Source organism: Strix uralensis, chromosome 4 (assembly GCF_047716275.1).
Source record: "Strix uralensis isolate ZFMK-TIS-50842 chromosome 4, bStrUra1, whole genome shotgun sequence".
NCBI lineage: Eukaryota > Metazoa > Chordata > Aves > Strigiformes > Strigidae > Strix > Strix uralensis.
Window position 1 is genome coordinate 3,305,387 of NC_133975.1, and position 23,622 is coordinate 3,329,008.

The following is a 23,622-nucleotide window of genomic DNA, read 5'->3' on the forward strand; positions in this document are numbered from 1 at the left end:
TTGTCTGAAGTGCACCCTGAAGATAACCACCAGGAAAGCTTCAGTTCATAATTTATCTAACTGTGTATAGGTGCAATTTCCCTTATACCTCAAAAGTTACCAGAGGACACGTCCCTTCTGACCACCCAGTGACTGTCAGACTAACCTGGTAAGACAGAAACAGACCACAGACAATACAGTTTGAGCAGAGCATGAACAAAGGGGCATCATCACTGATTTCCAAAATGAGATTTGAAAGATGATTATTAAAATAAAACTTCGTAATAAAACATCCAGTCTGTAGTTCAGTTCGTTTTTGAGAACTTTCCACTCTGTCGCTGGTTCTATGTTGTTAAGACTTAGCAAATTTCTTAGAAGTTGTTTTTTCTGTGGCAGACTGATCTGAATTTGTCTCGAGCTCATGACGGTATATGCACAGGCAGCTGTGCAGTCCACAGTAATGACTGATTAGCTAGAACAGTTCTTTTGATCACATCTAGATGTCCAATAGTCCTTAATTTCCATTTCAGTTTATGAAAACATTTCCCCCAACAACAAGCAGTGGTTTTAAATGGTCACACTAAAGAGATCTCCAAAGCATGAAAGGGCTAGATCTGTCAGAACTTTACAACCACAATGCAAGTCAAAACATGTAAAAACTAAAACATTTTCATTCTCACTCACAGAAGGACTAGGGCAGAGCCCGAAAAATGGTTTCAGATCTAACAGTGGGCCACCATCCAAAGGGGGAGAAGTTTGTTCTCCACCCCCAGCTGCAAGTTCCTGCAGCATCTTTTTGTGCTGATACATGTTCTGATCTGGCTAAACACCAAATGCAGGGAAAAAAAAAAAAAAGAAAAAACATGAAATAGTTCCCTGCTGTGGCCCATTACTCAGTCATGGAGTATTCCTACCAGTAAAAGGGAATCAACAGGAGTCAGATCTTCCATTTGACTGGACCCCAGCATTAGATCAGCCTAAAGCAATGACCAACCTACAGCCAAAGCCCAGCCACCTCGTATCGGCTCTGCACAGATCAATGCAAACCTGATTTTTAAACAAATCTGCTTCCTCTGGGCAGCTTCGTTTCCTACATTTTTACCAAATTAAGCCAGCTTACTACATGTGACAGCTAGTTTTGGGCCAGTGCAGGGTCAGCCTCTCCGATTTTGTCAGGGGCAAACTTGCTGTGGTTCAGGCCGTGTCAGGACGCCGCTTCTTCAGCTGCCCGACGCACTGCCGAGCCAGGCAGCTTCGGCGAGACTCCATGCCCACATACCGCTGACTTCAAGGCAGAAGTTAGAAATTACTCATAGGTGTAACTTCAGCTTCCTGGCCAGGGACGCCCTGAGAGCGGGCGGGCACAGAGCGGCCCGCCCGAGCGCTGAGGGAAACGCCTCACCGGCCGCCCCCAGCAGCCGTGCCCGACGGCCAGGCCCACCGGCGCTGCTCTCACGAGCGGTTTTGCTTCATAGTTTTTAATTCCTCCTTGCAATTTCCCTTCTAGGCGCACCACAGGCCGCACCGGGCCGGACCCTACGACCTCCCCGCCCGCCCCTGGGCCGGCGCTCCCTCACGGCCGCGCCTCGCCGCCAGGCCCCCTCTGCCTCCCGGGCTGCCCTCCGCCACGCCGGCCCGGCCCCTCCGCTCCCGCCTGAGCGCCGCCCCGCTGCAGGCAGCGAGCGGGCAGTCCGCGCTCGGGGTCCTTGCGGCGGCGGGGGGCGGGACGCGCCAAGCACCGCCCCCTGCTGCGGCCGGGGGGCGGGGGCGGGGCCGGGCCGGCGCTGCGGGAGGGCCGGAGGATGGACGCGGTGCTGCTCGCCGCCGCCGCCGCGCTCCTCGCCGTCCTCCTCTTCTTCGCCACCCGCCTCCGCGGCCAGGCGAGGGCAGGTGGGTCACGGCCCGGCCGGGCCTTCTCTCCGGCCCCGGTCTGGCGGGGCACGCTCAGGCGGGCCCGCCCCTCCTCTCAATGGAAACCGCGGGCGGGGGGGGGCTCGCCTCAGGCCTTCCCCTGAGGGGGAGACGCCATGGTGGGGGGGGCCCGGTGGTTCCGTCTGGATCCCTGGCGTCCCGCCCTTCCGCCCGCCGGGGTCGTCCTTCAGGCCCCGGGGTGGGAGCCCCGGGCAGTGGCGGGGCCTGCTGCTGCTGGCCGAGGCCCGGGCACGGTTCCTCGGCCTGAGGTGGCCCCAGGGTGAGGGGCAGCGGGTTTGCTGTGGGGTTGAAAGGCTGGCAGGGTTCCCGCTCTCGGGCTGGGCGGGCGGAGGGAGGGTGGCCCTGAGGACTTCCCCTGCAAACGGGGAGTGAAATCCACTGGGTGAGGTGACAGCCCAGCCCGGCTGACAGGCGGTTCTTCACCTCTCGTCCTCCCCGGCAGGTCGTGGGCAACGGCCGGTTAATGTTCGTGTCAGACATGAGAGCTGAAAGGCAGGCCGGCCTCTCTCCTGCCTCTAACAGCCTGCTTTACCTACATTTCACAGAAATCGCCCACTTCTGCTGCTTTTCCACCTCGCCTGACGCTGTGAGGGCTTGCTAGCCACGCCAGGTTTCGGTGCGGCATTGCGTAGTCCCATTCTGGGAATGGGTAGATGATACAGCACTTCAGTCGTCCCTCAAACGGCGAGTGTTTTATTGCTGACCAGCAGTTAGAACCACATCACCATTTAGGTCAGAAAAGACCTTTAAGATCTTCGAGTCCAGCTGTGGGAAACTGTGGTGGAAGCGACCTTGTGTGGGTACGAGTTGAATTTTATGGGAAGAAGTCAGATGTGGCTCTGAACTTATCAACCTTCTTGTGTTTTCAGAGTGAAAGAAGGGAGGTTGTTTTCCTGTGATGTCTCAAATTCAGATATTTAGCCAGGACAAATACTGAAGCTGAGTGGCTGAGAGAGTTGGGGGGGGTTCAGCTGGAGAAGAGAAAGCTCCTTAGAGCAGCCTCCCAGGACTGAAAGGGGCTACAGGAAAGGGGGGAGGGACTCTTGATCAGGGGTGTAGGGGTAGGACAAGCGGTAACAGTTTTAAACTGAAAGAGGAGAGATTTAGATGAGATCTAAGGAAGAAATTGTTCCCTGTGAGGGTGGTGAGGCCCTGGCACAGGTTGCCCAGAGAAGCTGTGGCTGCCCCCTCCCCGGAAGGGTTCAAGGCCAAGTTGGACGGGGCTTTGGGCAACCTGGGCTAGTGGAAGGTGTCCCTGCCTGTGGCAGGGGTGTCAGAAATAGATGATCTTTGAGTTCCTTTCCAACCTAAACCATTCTATGATTATTTGTCATTATAACAACACCAGTTTCCAGGATGTGGAGTCTTTTGGGGTTGGGGGGTTTGTTTTGGGTTTTTTTTGAGGAGGTGGCAGCTTTCATAAATTTTTAAGAGAAAAAAAAAACCCCACATCTAGTATAAACACAGTCATGCCAGTAAAAGAGTGTATACTGGTAAGGACTTTGTGTTAAAAGCAGGTTTTGCTGTTAGTAATTAAGTTTTCCAACACATTTCTCTTGCACCTTGTCTTGTATAGACCTGGTCTAAATTTTTTTCAACAGCTTGGAAACTGATGAAATTTTGTCAGATTCCCAGTTAGTCAAAGCTTTTGGTAAAAAGTGACCGCATGTCCCAGAGAAATGAGACTGCTGAAAATACATAATTTCCTGAACTTGACTTGTATCATGACTTGGGTAAATCAGGGCTTGGGAGGGTTTCTTTTTCTTTTCTTTTTTAAGCGTACAAAGTTCTCACTAACTTGAAGCCCAAACATTTGTTTTAAATGGTCTGAATTCTCAAGAAGCTTTAATGCTGGTTTTGAACAGCTTGGTTAAAGTTAGTTTACATTCAGGATAATTTCATAATTTTGAAGACTCTTTTTCAGTGGCATCTTTTCGACACTTCCACACTGGTCGTCTTTTTTCTTATTGTGGTTTTAAGATAATTTCTACCTTAATATACTGATTTCTGTCATTATGAAGTCCTCTACAGAATTTCAGATTGTGGGCATGATGTTCTCCTTACACAACAGAAATTATTAAATACACCACACTGAGGCTGTTGTGTATTTAATATCTGCAAATTTTGATCTTAAACGGGAATTTGCTTTCCTGTTCCTTTTTCTTATGTGGAAAATGGAAGCTGCTACAATTCTGTTAGTGTATCTGTGTTGTCTGATGGAAGGGACTTGAAAATAGGGGCTCTTGATGGGTTGGTAGCTGTAACCTTTTCTTTTTAATGTCTGGGGATAGGGGCAGCAGCTTCTCTTTACACTCACACTCCGGGAATTGCCCTTTTAAAAACGTTCGAGACTTGTCTGCCTTAGATCAGGAAGGGAGCTAAGGATCACAAGAGGTAAATCCTGTAACTTTGTATTTCCTTTGAAAGGTCATTTGGAGCAGCACAGTGTTTCCAGCAAGATCATGTCTGGACTTGTTCTGCTGAGAATAGAAAAAAAACCATAGCGTTGCTGGCTTTTATACATGGTTGGCGTGTCTATTTGTGAACAAGCCCTAATGTGATAAGCTGTACTAGGCAAAAGCACCTCCCCAGGGGAGCCGAGCGTACTTCCACCTGTTGAATTTTGAATCACCTTCTTGTTGAATTTCACAGGTTAGGTTAGCGTGAAGGTAGAAGACGCTGGACGCTGCCAGTGTGGTGGGAAGTACCACTAAGGTGTGAGGGTGCAGCAGGTGGAGCTCTCTCTGCGTCGGTGCAGAATGAGGGAGCTCAAACTGGTCGCTGTGTCTTGTTGGACTGCCTCAAAACTTGCCAGCCCAGGTGTTACCCTGATGGACTTGCTTATCTGATGTAACTGAAGATAAAATGCTGTGATAGGCAAAGGATTGCTTCTCAAGAAAAAATGTCTTTGCTCTGAGCAGGTGGAAATTTGCAAAGCTTTGTAAAGGAGCAGATTTCTACCTGGGGCACGTAAAATTAGCCCTAAGAAGTCTGGGCTCTGAAAGATTTCGTAGTATTCTCTGTAATGATATAATAGTGGTGCTTCACATCCAGTTTAGGAAAGAGCTCTGCTTTCAGAGCAGAGTTCTGCTCTGTTTCCCTTTGGGAAGGAGCTGAGATAGTACAGCCAGAGTTTCAGAGTTGCTGCTCTGCACTGACTGACAAGTCAGACAAAATAATCTCCGGTGCTGCCTCTGCGCTGTGCTGATGTTTCTGAAAACACAGAGGCAGAGCTGCTGTCTCAGCATGGCAGTAAACCGGCTGTCCCCAGAAAAGAGGTACTGCCTGGATTCTGAGAGGCTGAGTTGGAAACTAGAGAACGTGAAGCTTAAAATACAGACTAAACCCATGTCCATTTTTCAGACATCTGTTTAATGTTTTGTTTGTATTGGTTGTTAATTTGAGGGCTTTAATTTATTCTGGCCTGCCATTCTGCAGACTGTGGAGCAGCTCATGGATCACTTGTTCAGCTATTGGTCATGAAGTTTCACTCAGTGGCTCTATATCAAGTCTAATTAGTCCTTGTGTGACTAACCTCTGTGTGCACTGGCTAGCCTGGGGTGCCACTTGTGTCTGAGACCTCTGCAGCTACAGGAAAATGAAGAGATGTCTTCAGATAAGTGCAGTGGCCAAACCACGCCCTGTGCTGCAGGAGGAGGTAAAAAAACCACAGGTCCAGACCCTAGTGAAAATTATTCCTGACCTCAAATCTGATGGTCAATCCAGTTCCAAGAATAAGAGCAAGAGGGTTTTTAAGTGGGTCCTCCCTATTCTTTGAAATCACCAGTCACACCCCTCCGTGTGCGGCTCTATTCAATCTGTACTTCCACTTCAGAGGAAGGGAGAGCATGTCTGACTTTCTAGATACTGCAACAAATGATGTGCCTTGAGCCATATAGACAAATCGCTGACCCCTGAAGAATCAGCCAGGTATAAGTGTGTTACAGGCAGAATAAATTATTCTTTCCTCCTCTCCCTCATGAAGGACCGGAAGAAATGCAAGGGCAAACATTCACTTTTATCAAATGACCGTCCAGCGGAATGCCTTGCAAACAGAAGCTATAGGGGAGGGGAGAAGAAAAAAAAGCTGTATTAGAGCTTTTTTCCTACTAAATGACAGTCCATAGTGTCTGGATGTCCTCAGTTTGTCTGAATGTTTTGGAGATCTAACAAGTATTGTCCAACAACTGCCTTGTGTGTCTGACCGTGATATGGGTCGGGGTTGGTGGGGTTTTACTACTTTCGCAGCCCTGTTAACACTGATCAACTTTGAGGAATTACCATGTCTCCTGTAGAGAATTAAATTGAGAAAACAGGATAGCTTGGTTCCTCTGTGAGGGTTAAGCACCTTGGTTTGAAATGAATATGTGGCTTATAAATAGATTCCTCTTTCACAAAATGCAAAACAGTCTCTGTTTCACAGGACAACGGCAACCAAAACCAAGCCCCAGAATGAATGAGCACGGGAACTGCACAGCTGATACACTGCGCAGGACCACCTTTGGAGGTTACTGAGATAGACACACTGAAGCTTTCAGTGAAAGGATGCTAAGGTTTGAATTGCAGTGTATCTCAAGAACTTACGAGAAATACTGCATTTGTATAAAAAGGCTTTTTGCAGACAGTATTTCTGCCATTTAGTAGTGTCCTGATAAGTGAGCTGCTGGTCGGCCTTTGCAGTATAATGCTGTCCTATAGCACATTCTGTAGCATTCAAAATAAGCATTATCATGCTATAAATAAGACTGAGTGAGCCTTGAAGCAAAACGATCAGATCCCTGGAGGTTGCACTCCATAATTTATTATAGACCTGATTTGGTCCACAGATAAAAGGAGCAGATGAGAACCAGAGGGTGACAGCAGTGTGATAGTGCAGTGACTCAATTCAAAATGTCAGTGCTGGAGTTTGCTGGGGGACTGCTAACACCTTTGTTGCAGCAATCCTGAACTGCTAATGGCTTTGGTGGCCAAACACTTGCCCAGGTTACTCTGCTTTGCAGCCTGTGCTGAGCTCAGCGCTGCTGCAGCTACAGCACTGTCAGTACCAAAGTTAGCTGCTTTGAAGCGAGCTGAGATCTGCTGAGATGAGCTGCAAGCACACCTTTGATCGTCATGTAGATGTAGTCATAATGAATCTTATTTTCTGATCATAGATATGCTAATAGTAGTTTTTTTAGGAAGGCATTGTTTGGATCAGAAGATGCTGGAGACTTGGCAGAGTGTGGAAAGCATTTTGTGTTCCTGCTGGGACACCATATAATCCGGCAAAGCACAAAAAAATGTGTCCCGAGTTTAAGTAAATGAGTAGTTCTATCTGCAACTTTCCTTGAGACCATTTGAATATTTACCTGAATTAAGGCATAGTAGTTAATACTTTGCAGGATTGAGCAAGTAACAGTGTACACAAAAATCAGTTATGCTTATCAACGGAATATGCAAAGCAGGTATCAAGGATGATGATATTTTACCATTATCTGATTATTTCGGCATGACTACCATAGTTGATAGCAACAGGATCATGGAGGTCTCAAAGAAAAACCTGGCGGAGATTTTTCTTTGAAAAACTTCTGAAATGAGCCCACTGGTCAGTCGCTTGCTCCCATGATGTCTCCCAGCTGCTCCTCTGTTATGATATTCCTCGTTTGTCAGATCTTAATTAGTAACTGAAGCATATGCAGAGAGGATGGCAGTGAGAGCTGCAGTGACCTTTGGTATTCTGTCTTCCCCTGTCTGTGTTGAGAGACCTGCAGTTTAAATCAGCGTGGTAGAATGAAGTTATCCTGTATCTGTTAGGGCTGTAATTTGTAATCCTTGTTTGCTCTTCAGGTTTTGTTTCAGGTATAACAATTTACATATTCCACTCTGAAACATGCATGCTCTGAGGTTTGAATTCGAATGAGTCTACTACTAAGTTACACAAGTACAAAATAAAAATTTTTTAAAAATCAGAATACTTTAGAAGGGGAAAAAAAAAGTACTTCTGGGTCCTTGCCTTTTGGTAACTCAGAAATGGTTAGACTGCTAGTCCTGCCAGATAAAGGGAATTGTTTTCTGGCAGAGGGGAAAAACGGATTATCACTTTAGATTAAATAAGAATATTTTTTGATCACTTGTGGGGTGGGGGTGTCTTTGTTTTGTGGTGTGGTGATTTTTTGGGGTTTTTTTTTGTTTGGGCACTGTCAGATCAAATGACACAAGCAGCACATGGCTATAGCTTTTTCTTTACAGTGATGTATATACACTGTTGCAAAAGAGACTGTTGTCAGGATAAAATTCCTGTTGTACAGAGCACTGTGCACAAATAAGAAGGTTCCAGTGCACGAACCCGCTTAATCATGGGAAAGCAACTTGCACATATCTCCTGCCACGCAGGAAAAAAACCCACATGAGAACAGGGAGGCTCATTTGGTATTGCTTCTGATTGCAAAAGTTGACTGGCAAAAGGACAACCGCAGCAAGCAGAGATGGCAAATCTCTCATCGTATTTCCCTTTTGCAGCTGATGAGGAACACCAGCAAAATGTGGCAGCTGCAGCAGTGGCCAGGCCTCGGCCCCAGGCTGAAGAGAGGGCAGATGGGATGCCGAGGCGCCGGAGGAACATGGGAAACCGGATGATGGCCCAGAGGAGAGCGCAGCAGGCCGAAGACTGGGTGGAAGGTAACTTTTGGTTCAGTTCATCTTGCAACCATTGAAAGAGACCTTAACAGCAGACATTAAGGTTGGTGAAGGGGTGCGGTTGGCCCTTGAAGATTTCAGTTTTGCTGATTGTGAATTATTTACCGCTTGACTATAACCTATTTAACTGTCCAACTCCTCTTTGTACTTCATCACTTATCTCTAAATACCACTTACCTTTAACTGAAGAGTTTACCTCCTTCTGTGGTGAATCCGGGCAGTTTGTTGTGCCAACAGTGCATCACAACATATTCTTCACTTGCTTCCTAGAAACTGCCTTTTGTATTTCCTGCTTAGCCATGCAGGTTAAATTTGGGTAAACAGAATCCGCACCTTGCACTAGAATAATGAGCTGTAGCAAAGTATTGGTTTCTTGCAAATCAGTGGGAAGCATTAATTCCCTAATGTAATCTCTGCAAAATCTGGAGCTTTCTTTCTGAGAAGCCACCCAGGTGGTGATCAGAATCAAGCCAATTAGCTGGAGATCACCACAGACTGCAGCATTTTGTCTTGCTGCCAGCAGGTTGTTGACAACGAGTCCTCTGTTCCTGTGCTGAATCTACAGTTAATAGCTATACTTCTGTGGTGTGGTTGTAGACAAGAATATGGTGATAAAAAACATCTTTCTACACCCTATAAGCCTCACTCCCTTTTCTGGTGAAACTTCACATGTTATTATCTTTATTGCTAAAGAGAATGTCACCATGATTCACCTAATTGGATTCCTTCTACTTTCAGATTGTGGGTTAAGTCTTCAGAGTTTCTGCTCAAATAAAAGCAGGCTTTGTTTCACTTGAGTTTACAGTGGGGATCAGGGTGTCTGTTTGGTCTGCAGTAGGTGAGAAACAGGGAGCACACATCTGTGTGATGCCTTCATTAGGGGCTAGTTGCATTTTCTTCAGCTTTTCTTGTCTTGCAGTTTGTAGAAAGGGTCTTGACCTCACGTTGGCAGGTAAACGTGCTATTCAAGCTAATTGTGTTCAGCAGTTTCACAAATGGAAAATTGGCAGGTATGAACTTTTCAACTTTCGTTTTTTCTTTTCATGTGATAACATCCTGGAAAGAAAATGGAATCCAAAAATCTTTTGCCTTAAACTCCAGACATCAAAAGTTTGAATGCCGACGGCCGACAGCGAAGCTGTCAAAGCAAATGGTTGATCTTTGTCATTTTAGCAATAGAAGAATCTGTGTCATTGGGCTTTATAAATAATTCTTTTGCAGCTTACTGTACACCAGATGCAAGTGCTGCAGCTCTTGCATGAAGTGTTCTTTGAAATGACATCCCTGTTTTATTTAGTTTTTTCAATTTCATTTTCAAATTAAACCAACTTCTTGCTCTTTGCTTCTGTTTTGTGTTTCTGTGTGGGTTTTTATTCATATTCTGGGATGGTCTTTCCAAGTGCCAAAGCACTGCTGCACAACAGTAACACCAAAGCCTTTGGAGACTGAGCACAGACTTCACTGTAGCTGTGGGGAGAAGCTTCTGCCCCTGGTTCCTCAGCGTTGAGGTGTGCAGTGACTAGTGACCATTATTACTTGGGATTAGCCCCCCTCTGTCATGGACTGGCTGCGTCTGTGCTGCAAAGCCCTTAGCCCGGCCCTGAGCTACCTGTGTTAGTGTAGGGTTTGGGGTTTTTTTTCACCTTAGAAAAGGATGTGTTAGATGTTTTGATGCCCACTCTGTGGACATGTGGCATAGGCCTGGCATCACCTCTTGGATTTGCCTCCTTTTTGGGAGGCCATCTGCATTTTCTCTGTGTCATTGCAATAAGCAGTTTTGCCTAATTACTGCCTCCGTCTGAACCTGTTGAAATAGCAAGTTATCCCCACAGCAGAGATTTGTGTTACAAAAAATAGTTGACTCACATGGAGAGAGAGCCCAGAGCACATGCAGTGATGTACAGTCCCAGGCAGTGCAGGACCAGCTGGGGCATCCAGGACTGAAGAGCAAAGTTACTTGGCAATGTAGACAGAAACACTGAAAACCAGCCAGTCTGGTTTCTTCAGTCTTTACTTGTAAATGTTGCTTTAGAAGGCTCTGAACATCTGCAACTGAAGTGGTTTTTTTTCATTGTTAAAATGTTGTTAAATTTGTTGAAATGTTTTACTAGTAAGTTTCTGTTCTGTGTGTGGAATTTCCACTCTGGGCCTGTGTTTAGCTTTGGGTAAAGCTACCTGATCCTGCTCTGTGTCACTCTGACTTCTGCCACAGGTCAGTGCGGGCACAACACTAACCCATCACTGCAAGATTTCTAGCACTGAACTCGGGAGGGGTGTGAGGATGCCCTGGCCATATCTATGTTACCGTTACAGACGTAGAACTGGAGTCAGGTAGGAACTGCTCTTATCACCAAAATATTCTGCCTCTTGGGAACCAGTTCTGCTGACTCTAGGAAATGGTCTCAAAGTAACACTTGCAGGCTTTGGAGTTGTGGTTAGCATGAGGGTTTTCTATTTTCCATCTAACAATCAGATTTCCATTCCAGAATGAGAAAGAGACCTTCAAGGGTAAAATAGTGGCCCACGGTTGGTGCTGCCTTTGCTAAGTTCTTGTGTTGTGCCAGTACTCACATGAAAAAAATACAAAAAAAAAATTATGGCACTAGGATCACCTTATAGCAGCCTTCCAGTACCTAAAGGGGGCTGACAGGAAGGCTGGAGAGGGACTTTTTACAAGGGCATGTAGTGATAGGATGAAGGCTAATGGTTTTAAACTGACAGAGGGGAGATTTAGATGAGATGTAAGGAAGAAATTGTTCCCTGTGAGGGTGGTGAGGCCCTGGCACAGGTTGCCCAGAGAAGCTGTGGCTGCCCCCTCCCTGGAAGGGTTCAAGGCCAGGTTGGACGGGGCTTTGGGCAACCTGGGCTAGTGGAAGGTGTCCCTGCCTGTGGCAAGGGGTGAGACTGAATGACCTTTAAGGACTCTCCCAACCCAAACCATGCTGTGATTCTGTGATCAGAACCTTGGTAACTTTTAATTATCCCTTCTGTAGTTGAAATCTTAATCTTATTTACTTGCAAGTCTGGATAAGGAGTCATTTAATACAGACAAGGATAGTTTTTGTGTGCTAGTGATTGTTTTGAATACTCAAATCTACACCCATTGCCAGTGGAGTTAAACCAGATTATAATTCTTCCTTTAGCTTGGTGAGGTGGGGTAAGACATCTAGATTACTTGCAGATTGTCACAGACAGAAAATAAACGTTGAAGCACTAAATGCCTCAACTTTCCTACCAGAATTGCAACCCACACGGCACACGTAGGTTCCTTATTCACGGGCTCCATGTGGGCTGCACTGTGCTGTGGGGGCAGGCCCGCTAGCCGGGTGCCTACGCTGGCTCGGTTTGCTTGAGTAATGGTTTTCAGTGGTTAGTTGAGTACTCAAGGGAGGTCATCTGTTATGAGAATATCAACATCTATTAATATCCTCTGATGACCAAAGATTGCTGGGGAGATATTTTTCACTGGTGACAAAGTAATTCTCAAAATGACTGAGACCCCTGAGCTGTGTTCCACCAGCGTGACTTCCAGGCTGGCTTTAGAAAAATGAGTTTGGTTGGCTTATGTTGCCCAACTTAATTCTAGTTGTAACGCTGCTGCCTTTCATGCAGCCCAGTGCAATCTAGGCCACTGTTGTTAAAGTTTGTGTGCCTCAGAGGACATCTGCTCTGCACATTGTACCAGGGTGCTTATGCCTTTCCCTGTGGAAATTGAGTCTGGAAGGAGAGTTCTGTATTCATGTGGTTAGGCTGGTTCTGATATCCCAGCTAGCAGACTTAATTAGCTCTGTTCTATCTTGATTTAAATTGAACCCAGGCAGCAGTGGCTTTGTGGGGCTGGCTACAGCCAAGATGAAAATAAAGTCACAAATGTGTGTGGATTTCATGCATTAATCATTTAGGGCAGCAGAGGCCAAGCTAAGCAGTGGGAAGAAGTGGGGGGAAAGGGGTTGAATTTGAGTCAGGTTGAGGGTTGTTTGGGGCATGGGGTAGTGTGAATAAATGGCATTAGCTGTTTTCCACTTTCAGATCCCATTTATTTATTGACTGAGGAGGGTGTCTTTGGCTCTTGTTTTTGCCTGACTGATGCTCTGAGTGCATCCACTTGGACTTTGATCACCTTTGGGTACATGTAAAGATGTTTTATCGAGAGCTTTTACTTGGTTGCTGGTCATGTGCAGAAAAAGTCGTCCAATTCTCGAGTCAAGCTTGTGCTTCCAAACCTGCTCATTGTGCCTTGAACCCCGCAAAGCGCTCCGCAATGAAATAAGTGACACTCTCTTGACGTTACATTTTTTGCAGCTTGGAGCAGAAAGTCACACAACCAATCTGGTGTTTGCATAAAAGTTTTCGTACTGTAATTTCCTATCGAGTGATGAGAAACTTGCAGGGATGAATTTATAACAGCGAGTATGGTTGGGTCGTCTTGATCACACTGAGGTAAAAATAATGAGGATCGTGATCTGAGGCTGATGTCTGTTTGCTTGAAGGACTGTTAGACATTATCTCCGACAGTGACTTCGTACAAACATGTAGTGAGAAAAACTGCTTGCCTCGGCACACGATAGAAAGAGTGTGGAGAGACAGAGGCGTGAACAGGCAACATGCCTTTTCCAGGGTTGTTCAAGCAGTCGGTGAGGAGGACACAGGTTTTGCAGTCCAGGTTTTCTGTCACTTGGAGTGGTGTCTCTGACCAAAACTTGCTGCTGTTGATTTGAGGGGTTGGCATTTTTGTTGGCTGAAACTGGTGGGTGTTGCCATGCCATGATTGAGGGTAGTTACAAAGAAACAGACTTCTCTAAGAAATGATAGTGATCTCCAAACCACCAAGCAAAACAAAGACCACTGGGCAACCCTGTGGGTGGAAAGGCTGTGGTGGGTGTTGTGTGCCGGGCTGAGCTAGAGAAAGAAACAAGGCAAAAGAGAAAAATGTGCCAGGAGGGCCTGAGCAGCCCAATAGATTTCCAGGGAATACTTTCAAAAGTTTCATTTTGAAGGGTGCTCACTTCAACATCCTACAAACGAATGGCCTCTCAGACTTGTTGCAAAAAGTGTTGCCAAAAAAAGGGATTTTGTGTGGATTATTATGTCTTGATTTTTTTCTTAACAAACAGAAAGGACTGCATCAAAGAAATAATCTGGTTTTGTCAATGGCTTTTATTTGTAACTGGAACAAACTACAGGCTCCCTACTTTTGGCAGCAGCATATAACTCCAAAAGGTTAAATATCCCAACATCTGCGTGCCTTTTCTCTGAGCTTTTAGCCCTGTACATCCGAGCACAGGTTTAAGAACATCCAGTGCAGTGAACATTTTGTTAAATTTACTTTACTTACACAGAGTCAATAATGATAAAGTGAACAGTGTTTGACAGTCTGAGTGCTCTAGCTTGTAAAATAAAAAATGATAACAAGAAGTTAACAGTTCCAACATAAATTAAATCATAAATTTGTCTCCTCTTTTGCTCGGCAAGACTTGGAGATCAGAATCTTGTGTTTTCCTTTATAAGTGTTAATCACAATTGAGGAAGAAAGCACAAGACAAACAAACAAAAAAAAAGGTTGTAGGAGTTTAGAAAAATATAATATTTGGGCATTTTAAAATGCCCGTTATTGCTTTGTGTAGCATCTAAGCCCAGCATTCAAGTCTTGCATGTAAACAAATCTTGTATGAGTGGTTTTTGCTAGTTTTGGGGAAAAAAATATAAAAAATAATTGTAATTTTTTTATCCTCATTCAGTGATGGCTACTGTGTGTAGCTTAAAATGAAGAATGTGCTGAAATTTGTCAATATAAAAAGCACTTTTTTTGAGCAGCTTGTGTAACGTTGCATCTTCCCATACTCTGGTGTGCCGAAAGATCTGGAAAATGTGTAAACTTAGAAACACTGATGTGGTCCCATGCTGTTCTTGTGAAACAGCTGGTAAGAGAGCTATATTAATCAATGGAGCAGTTGAAATAATTTTAATGCTTAATCAGTAGGAAAACCTTTCTAGTACAGTGAAACTTTGACTACTAATATCCTAACTAGTGAATCAAAAGTTAATTTTGACTTGCTACTATTCATATAGAAAGTGACTTTAGTGTTATCAAAGTATCCACAATGTGTGTCTGCCCTTGAGACATTTCAAGCGCAGATGGTGTGTGGAAGAGGTAGGTGTGTGGTTTCTCAGTTATGCCATATGGCTTTATTTGAGAAAAAACTTCAAGTCGTTTAACTTCTGCTCAAAAGGGCTAATGTCCTTTGTTTGCTGTCCTTTTTCTGTCCTAAGCATAGGCTGGTTTTATGGCTTCAAATTAATAAACCAATGTCTCATTCGGTTCCTAAACTGCACAGCTACCAAATTTAAAAAAAAATATTAAAAGTTGTTATGACTATACCACCGCAGGGCTGTGTTACTCATGAATGCCCACACCTTTCCATATGGTGGACCGATTCCTTTCCAGTGGCTGGTGTCATACATCTATTCAACGTTAATAACACGCATATGTCTTCTGCCTTCAGGATGAACTGTTTGTTTTGCCTGGCACCTTCCCCCCCTTTCTCTTACTTTTTTTTTTGTTAGGTGCTGCATAAATAGTAAATAAAGTAGCTTGCTGTGCCCAGGGGACTTTTTGTGAGCAGCCACATGTGCAGCCTGCATCCTTTTCCGTGAATGGGAATCCATTTGCTTCACTTCCAAAACTTAGCAGGAAGCAAGACAGGCCCTTTGAGGTAGATGACAAGGACAACTAAAACGTGGGATGTTTCATCTGGAGTTTTTGCCTATTCTATACACGGTAGCTGGTAAATTCCTATCCTGATAGAAACATGAGCAGTCCAACACACTTTCTAATGGTATTGGGAAGTATTTTTTTTTAATACTCTGAAAATTTCAGGAGATTCAACCACCTGTGTGACTAATAACTGTTTCCTGTTGCCCTGCCTCTCAGGAGGTTCAAAACATTAAGGAAAAGCTAAGGTTCCCTGAAACTATTTCTTTGTAAAACCCGTGTTTGTGTAAAGCAGACTATGTAGAGCGGCGTGAAAGAGCCACTGTAAGTTAGACTGTTTCTGCTTTCTGTCTTTTAGAGCTGGAAACTGGTGGAAATGCTTTGCAAACTCTGGAAATGTTGGTATAGTTATGTTGGACTCTGTAAAGATGGGCCAAAACTGTTGGTAGAGTTGTGACTGGGGTCGAAAACAGTCCCATCGTGTCTCACCCAGGCAGTTCAGGTGAAGAGGGGCCTGTGTGCCTTGGGGTTTGGTGTTCTTTATCAGCCCCATATCCTGAAGTGGGAACAGGACTTTCGTGTGAGCAGTTGGGGAAAGTCACTACTGACAAACTGCTTGTGTCAAGTTCGGAGCACTAAATGTCTCTCCCTTTCCTGCCACAACCCTACGGCCATTAAGACCTCAGATAAACTGTACAGAGCACTACAGCAGATCAGCTTTCAACCAAAAAATACATTTTCAGCTTCAACTATACAGTAACATCTGATGTTGTCAGGTTTTCCAACCTAGTATGTACACAGGCTGGCCAACCCTAGTGCTTAGGGTGATGATAAACTGCCTTCACAACAAGTGAGCACAACTCACTGAACACCTTGCATCACATCTGAAGCACGGGGGTAGATGGAGTGCATGTTCCCACGGATTGACCCCCTGTCAGGTCTGGTAGTGTTGGCAGCTATGAGTATGTGAAAAGTGATTGTTAAAAGCTGCTGAAACGATAGCTTATTTATGTTTAAAAAAAAAAAAAAAAAAATGTCTCGCTGGCTTGTGTGCAGCATCCACTCTGCTTTTGGTGCTATAATAACCGATTGATTCAGCGAAGCCTCTTACCAAGTGCTTATATGCTTTTCAGCATGTTCAGGGTTATTTAGCACATAGTAATTGCACCCAGGTTTAGTGCACTGTTGACTTTTAAAGCTCTGCTGAATCGTGGGCCGGGTCTGCATCGCTGTCTCTGTCTTTTGTTGGATGTAACTCCCTGCACTAGAACAAGCTTGGAGGAAGAGGTACTTAAGGGATCACATCAGATGCTTCAAACGGGAGAAAAGCAAATGCTACTGAACAAAGGCATGTTTGATCTGGGACTGGAAAAAGGTTTTAAAAGCCTTTCTCAACTTCTGCCTAACCTCTGGTTCAGGTACTCTTAATATAGATGAAATCTGAGAAGCACTCGGAGCCTCAGGTTGAATAGTGTCATAGATGGTGTTTTATACTTGTGGTGTTTTCCAGAAATAATTTTATAGAGAATAATACCAGCATTGTACTGCTAATTTTGGACTAATAGTTGCTGATGCTGGGCTGCTAACCCGCTGTGTTTGGAACTCCTCTTGGCCCGGTATTTAAAACATAAATAAAGTTATTTTAAGCTTCAGCAAAATTGTAGAAGCAACTGTGTCAAGTCTGAGTGTCCCCTGTTGCTCTCTGTTTGTGGTGTAGGAAGGGGGAACCCTTTTGATCATCTCAGTAATCAGATACCAGTAATTCTCTGAAGCCCAATTCAAGCAAGCCTGCCTCATATTAACTCCCATATCCTGAAAACAGCTAAATTATTTGAGAGCCACCTACACAGCTCTCAATTACATTTGTTTCTGATGATGTGTCTCGGTGGCTTAACCATAGTACCATACTGTGTATTGGAATTAGTAAAACAAGAGTGTTTCAAACCTACTTCTATGTATAAAAGAAGAGTGAGTCTCGTTCATCCATACGCTCCTTTAACAGCAGCTTTTTGGATTCCCAAGAAAGGGGACCAGGTGCTCTGGAGAGAGCTCACTACAGGAAATACCCTGGCACCAGCCCTACCAAACCCCTTCTGGTGATTGCCACGTTACGGTCAGCTCCAGGTACAGCTGCTGCCAGCTCCCATGAAACTGGTTATCAAACATACATGGGCTTTTTCTTCTTGTTAGCCCAGCCTTAGAAACCAAGGGCTCAGCACTTGTGTGAGTGGGGAATTGTTTGTGGTGTTTTTTCCCCCCAGCGATGAGGGCTAAAACTTAACTGAGGAAGAACTTGCCCAGCACACTTTTCCCCTCTCCCTCCCTAAATAAACACTGCATTTCAGAAAAATAGCAGGAGCTGGTAGTGCTGTTCTTCAGATTACCCGGCATACTTCAAGTGTGTGGATCCGAAGTCAGCATCAAGCATAACAGCACTGTGGATGCTCAAAGTACACGTTATCTTACCCAAAAAGGGATCCATGTGATAAAGAACTTTCATTTTGTTCCTGCTTTCTGATTCAGGTGCATGAATCTCTATATATTGTGAAGTGTTTCATGAAGTGAGCTAATGATTTCTCTTTGAGTGTTGAGGTCAATCCATGGTACTTAATTTGTAGGATCAAGGACTAATTTAGATTAGTAAATAAAGTGGCCAAATGTTCATGAGACATTGGGTGGGGAGAAAATGGCAGTCTTTAAAAGCTCTTTAAACTTACTTAGCCCCTGGGTGAGCAGATATATAATGCATTTGCACACCATTTGAGCATGACGCTTTCATATTTCACAGTTGCAGAAATCATTTTTATAAACAACCAATTGTTATACAACAGGGAACTATTTACATGTAGTTTTGTTGCAGTCAAGCCCACGATTTGCATTGCAGGGATTATTTTTTTTTTCCCTCCTCCCCTAAAGGTTTTTTATATCAGGCTAGAACTAATGGATGAGTGGCAGGCCTCCGAATCCCACTTTTGAATGGATGTCTTGTGATAAGCTTAAAGGTAACTGGGAAGAAAGTCTCTGCAGGTGGGCGTTAAGCAGTTATATGATGACAACCATTAGCACATTTTCTGTATAAAAGAAAGTATATCTTTTAATTGTGGAAAGCAGGAAATGTTTATGAAAAGCCTTCCTTCAAAAGATCAAGTAAATTTTTACTTCTGACTTCACTGGAGTGCATGTTTGCCTTGTTACTTCTACTCTGTGGCTTTGGCAGTCCAGTGTGATTTTTTTTTTTTTTTTTTTTTGCCTTTTTCCATCTAATAGGTCTTGTCTGAAATGTATGTGTGCCTCCTTTTCATCTGCTGCTGCTTTCCTAGGAAGCAGGGAAGTTTCTCAAAGGGACTTGTTACAGACGATTTAAAATTTGTCATTTACGCAATGTTGCAGAGGAAGATGATGCTGAGGAGATGCCAGAATTTCAGGTGTCTGGGAAAATTGGAGCAAAGAAGCAGAGGAAATTAGAAGAGAAACAAGCCAGAAAAGCACAGAGAGAGGTAAGCATTTCCTGCCACGTATAGAGCCCAGAGCAGAGCTGAATAGCAGTACTCAGCAAAGAACTGGTGATGACGGATACCCCAGAAAGGCAAAGGCAGTGTCATCACTGCAAGTTATGTGTTTTAAAAATGTAAATTCAGATTTATATGTCATATCCCAAGAGGGTCAGGCAAAATGGTGTCTCGTTTTCTTTCCATTAGGTTCTCTGGCATTTTCGCAGGGAGGAGAGAAGATTTAAAATCTTGAATGCTCTTTATTGGATGTTTCCACTGGCTTGCAGCTTAATATCAGTACTGTCTCCCCTTAAAAATACACTCAAGCCCACATAGCGTTGTTGTAACACTGGGTCTGTGACCAAAACCGTGGGCAGTTCTGAGTAATGTTTCATGTGCTCTCAGTCCAAAAACTTTGTACGTGTTTATCTATGTTTAGCCTTGTTTATTGTTTTTACTGACTGGGGGAGATGAAGAGCAGACCCTGTAATCCACTGAAATCTACGATGCAGTCAGATTTTGGTTGAAGTTTGGCCTTTAAACAGATACCAAGTATGCAGAGCGAACACACTGTGGCTTTTGAGTTGTTCTTTCTTAAATCTGTGTGCAAAAGTACTTATGTAAATACGGTTGCATTTCTTCGGTTTTGCCCAGCATGTTGCTGTTATTCCAGAGAAGCAGCAGGCTTTTTGAAACTTACTGTCTGAAGTGTACTCATGGATGGCAGCAAGTTATGCATTAAATCCTTTTAGTTGTTCTGTATATTTTTTTGCAAACTCTATATTGTTCTGTAACTTGGAACATGAGGTTGCAAGAAGTAGGTAAAACTTAAACGGCCTTTGCGTAACAGAGGCTCGAGTGCAAGGTGAACTTCACACATTTTACAACAAGACAGGGTTTATGAAACTGCTAACGTTTCTAATGTGTAGAGGGTCCAAATAAAGCCAGCAAAATCCCATTTTGAGAATTTTAGTGTCACCTGAGGTTTAAATCTAGTTTCTGCTTTACACTGTAGTGGCATGCCCTGTAGATAGGGTGGTTGGTAATAAACTTGATTATTATGTAATATATAAACTTCATTACGATTCTTTTCTCACTCTGTTTTAACTATTTTGTCATTACTTTCCATATTCATTCTATTTAATTAGCCTCTTTTTGTGGAAAAATTGAGCAAAGTTGAATGAAGTTAGATAAGCATCAGTTGGTGGAGTGAGGAATCCTTTGTTTCATTTTAAAACATGCTGATTTTTATTTCCCCATGTAGACAGATAAATTCCTTGGTTAGATCTTTTCTCTGAAACATTCAAAGCCACAAATCCTCCATTTGAATGTCTTTTGCTTGTTCTCTTAATATATTTTCAAATTTAATTATACTGAGGAAGCTCAAGAACAACTGAAAACTCTAAACAATACACTAAATGCCCTTTTTATTTTTTCCCCATTTTGCAACAATCTCTTTGCTAGGTTTGGTTTAAAAACAAATAATAAAATTATTTGAGAGACCGGTACAGCTTTTTCTTTAAGAGATTCTGCCCAGGTTAGTGATAAATTTGAATGTACTTGGTTTTACAGAGTTTATATTTCCCTCTCCCTTTTTTCTCTCTCCTTAGAGTCCCTTCTAACTAAATTTTAAATGAGGAGAAATGGAATGCCATGACACAATATTACTTAATATCACCATAGTAATAAGCTCATATGCATTTACCAAGCTTAAAACCCTTATTGAGATACAGGTAATGCAAGTGAGAAGGGTAATTTCAAATTTATCATAATATGAAGTTATCAAACTTCTTATAATGCTGAAGATTGTGGGGTGGGGGAGAGTTAAATGATAATGACTTTTTTTCTTATTCTCTTTACTGTTTCTTTCTGAACGTGCATCTAGGAAGATAGTAAGAAACCCTCCTATGGTATCACAATATGAAATTAAAAAATGTATATTCAGGAAGAATAAGGCTTGGCTTGTGTAATTATTTTTTTTTAGGCTGAAGAAGCAGAGCGAGAAGAACGGAAAAAGCTTGAGTCAAAAAGAGAGGAGGAAAGGCGGAAAGAAGAGGAGAGAATACGTCTTGAGGAGGAACGACAGGTGGGATTGGTTGTATTTATAGATGGAAATTTTGAACCAAGCTTGTCTTTGAGATTGCTTCTACGTAAGTTCTGTGATCAGCAGAATTCCCTTTGCTTTTCATTGCTATTGCATACATTTTTTTGTTTTTCCGTTGCTCCATGTTGTTTGAATTACAGCAATACTCAGTTATTTCAACTGTAGATCCCAGCTTTGTTCCCCCAAGTGCTTGGCAGAAGTGAAAACTGCTCCAAACATGAATACAGGCACGTAGCAGCAAGCACCCACCCACGGTCGAGTCTAGGGCAAAACGAAACCCGATCTCCTGGTAGTGGATCTGCTACTGCTGTATGCCATAGTGACAGATTGTTTGGTCAGTTTGTTATGTTGACAAACACAGCGATAAAGTTGGCATTAGTTCCTCTGGGAGTTGTTTAAGTGCAGGTATGTGAAGGAAGGACCTGTACCTAGTTGCAAAAGAAATTTTGGGGGTTGCTTGCTTGGTGTCTGACAGGAGAAGTTTGGTTATCCCAGAATCATAGAATAATCTAGGTTGGAAGGGACCTCCGAAGACCATCTGGCCTATCCTTCTGCACAAACTGTGTCCAGTTAAAGCAGGTTGCTCAAGAACTTGACCAGCCCAGATTTGAGTGTCTCTTAACGAAGGAGATTTTGCAATCTCAGGGGGCCCCGGTGCCATTATGCTGGTTAGTGCTGCCTGCCTGCCAGCTGTAACCAGCAGGGCAGAAAGTGAAAGACATCAGCAACCAATTTTGCAACTGTTGTGTAAAATTACATTATTTTATTCTAATTATACAAATTTACATGTGCTTCACAATTAAAGATTTCTAAACTATGCACACAAAGGTGTGTGTTAGCAGGAGTGACCCAGGAAAAACAGGTACTGTGCAATTGAAATGCTTTTGTTGAATACTTTTCATCAGTGAGGGAGGCAAATTTATTTCAGAGCTGCTTTGTGGATTCTGGGCATCAGTGCTACTGGCTAAGAACTAGGAACGAGCTTCATGCTCTCTGGTGCTCGAGCAGGTTGTGTGGTAGCTTTGCAATGTGCTTCTGGAGGCAAGGACCAAAGTGTTCTGCACAATCCTGTGCTGAATAATTGCTGTCCCAGGAGAGCGTAGCCAGCAGCTTTCAGTGTGAACTTTTGAGGACACTTAAATGTGCATGGAAATTTGTGTGTCTGGTTTGTAGTGAGCAGATTTATTTTAATTTGTTCTAAGCGCAGGTTGAGTAAGCGGAGTAACATTTTAAAGTAAGTTGATAACATTTTAAAAGGGGAAAAGACAATTTTTTCTTTCCTCTGTTGGGGACATGTAGGCAGGATAAAGCAATTTTAAAAAATTTTTTCCTTACGTCACACATGCAGATTGTATCCATGAGATCTTCTGTAGAATCTACATTTACCTCTGGGGTTATCCACCCCAAAACCCTTTATTTTCTGAATTCTCTCTTATTTCATTTCCTTTTCTCAGTAGAAGGCTCCTGAATTTCAGACATTGAAATGGATGAGGAGAATGTCAGTACTACAACATCAGGATATGTAGCATGGTCTGAGACTTTGACTTGTAAAGCAAATTGAACAAACTTCCAGGGGACCAATTATTCCACAGCTGCCCTTCTGAGAAAGATGTTCAAGTTTAGAAGCACCTGGTAGCGGTCAAAGCGTGAACCCTGAGGTTAAATATCTGATCTCAGCTAGTCCGAGCCACTCCCATGCTTAACCAAGGTGTTTCTTAACAGCAGAACTATCAGACCCAGCTTTCTCTGGATCTGTGTCAATCACTTTTCCCCTGCCCACGCGCTGCAGTAGCACCAGCTTCTGCCTTGAGGTCCCAGCGACCACTCTGCTTTTCTCCTAAGTATTGCCAATCTCTCCCCCTCATACTTCCAGCTTGGAAAGAGGCAAGATGAGCTCTGACTGCCTCTAAAGCACCTGTCTGTTGCCCATCCTGCTTGCCATGGGGCTTGGCATAACAGATAACTCAGATGGCAAGTTTCCCTCCAGTGCTGTATTCTTTTAAGTGTTTTATCTCCACCCAGTTCCCTGACTTTTTTTTTTTCCTAAAGTTCTGGGACTTTACTATCCTTGAAACCCTGAAGAGTTGGTTGAAATGAAACAAATAGCTCCAATACTCTGAGAGGAATTAGGAGGGCACACTGGCTGGACTCTAGCGTTGTTTCAGTGTCACTGCCTTTAGAGGAGGCTAACGAACAGAATTTTAATTCTTTCCAGAGTGGTAGCCAGCACGGCAGGTGAACTGCTAAGCAAATTGCAGTTGAGCTTGGCCAACCTACTGCAAAGAAGCTTGTAGCCCAGGACGAAGATGTTATCCTGTTAATTGCCTACAGGTTTGACCTGGGGTTTAGCAGTGCAGCTGGCTAATCAGGCATGGTTGAAAAGCTGAGTAGAAAATAAGGGTGAAATTCTAACTAGAGGTCTTCTCACACAGTAAGTGCTTGTTAACAAGTTTAACTTTTTTTTTAAATCCACTTCTGTTTAATTTAGGGCTGAGTAATTTCTTTTGGTTGAATGGGGAAAATCTTACTTGTTTTTATTTTCAGTATTCCTAGTAAAGATTGCACTAAAACAATTCCACCTCTATTTTGCAAGGCTCAGTAAAAAAGAGGAATAAAAACCTTTTTTATATTTTTTAAATTTTCTGTTCAACGGTCCAAAGGAGTACTTACTAGTGTTTTGAAAATTGTTCAGGGGCCTGAATCTAGCTTGCTATTCACTTTAGCCAGTA

The 23,622-nt window shown here is 43.6% G+C and overlaps 1 protein-coding gene across 2 annotated transcripts in view; it reads left to right on the top strand.

Moving 5' to 3' along the window:
• Nucleotides 1–1,702: 1,702 nt before the first annotated feature.
• Nucleotides 1,703–23,622, top strand: part of DDRGK1 (DDRGK domain containing 1) — a 40,325-nt gene continuing 18,405 nt past the window's right edge. Inside the window, exons 1-5 of one of the 2 annotated variants that reach the window (XM_074865461.1) lie at nucleotides 1,795–1,869; nucleotides 6,335–6,464; nucleotides 8,410–8,568; nucleotides 18,689–18,795; nucleotides 20,774–20,875. In XM_074865461.1, the coding sequence (XP_074721562.1) occupies nucleotides 8,490–8,568; nucleotides 18,689–18,795; nucleotides 20,774–20,875 (288 nt within the window). In that variant the 5' untranslated portion in view covers nucleotides 1,795–1,869; nucleotides 6,335–6,464; nucleotides 8,410–8,489. Of the gene's footprint in view, nucleotides 1,870–6,334; nucleotides 6,465–8,409; nucleotides 8,569–18,688; nucleotides 18,796–20,773; nucleotides 20,876–23,622 lie in introns of both variants that reach the window. The other variant, XM_074865460.1, reaches the window with a different exon arrangement.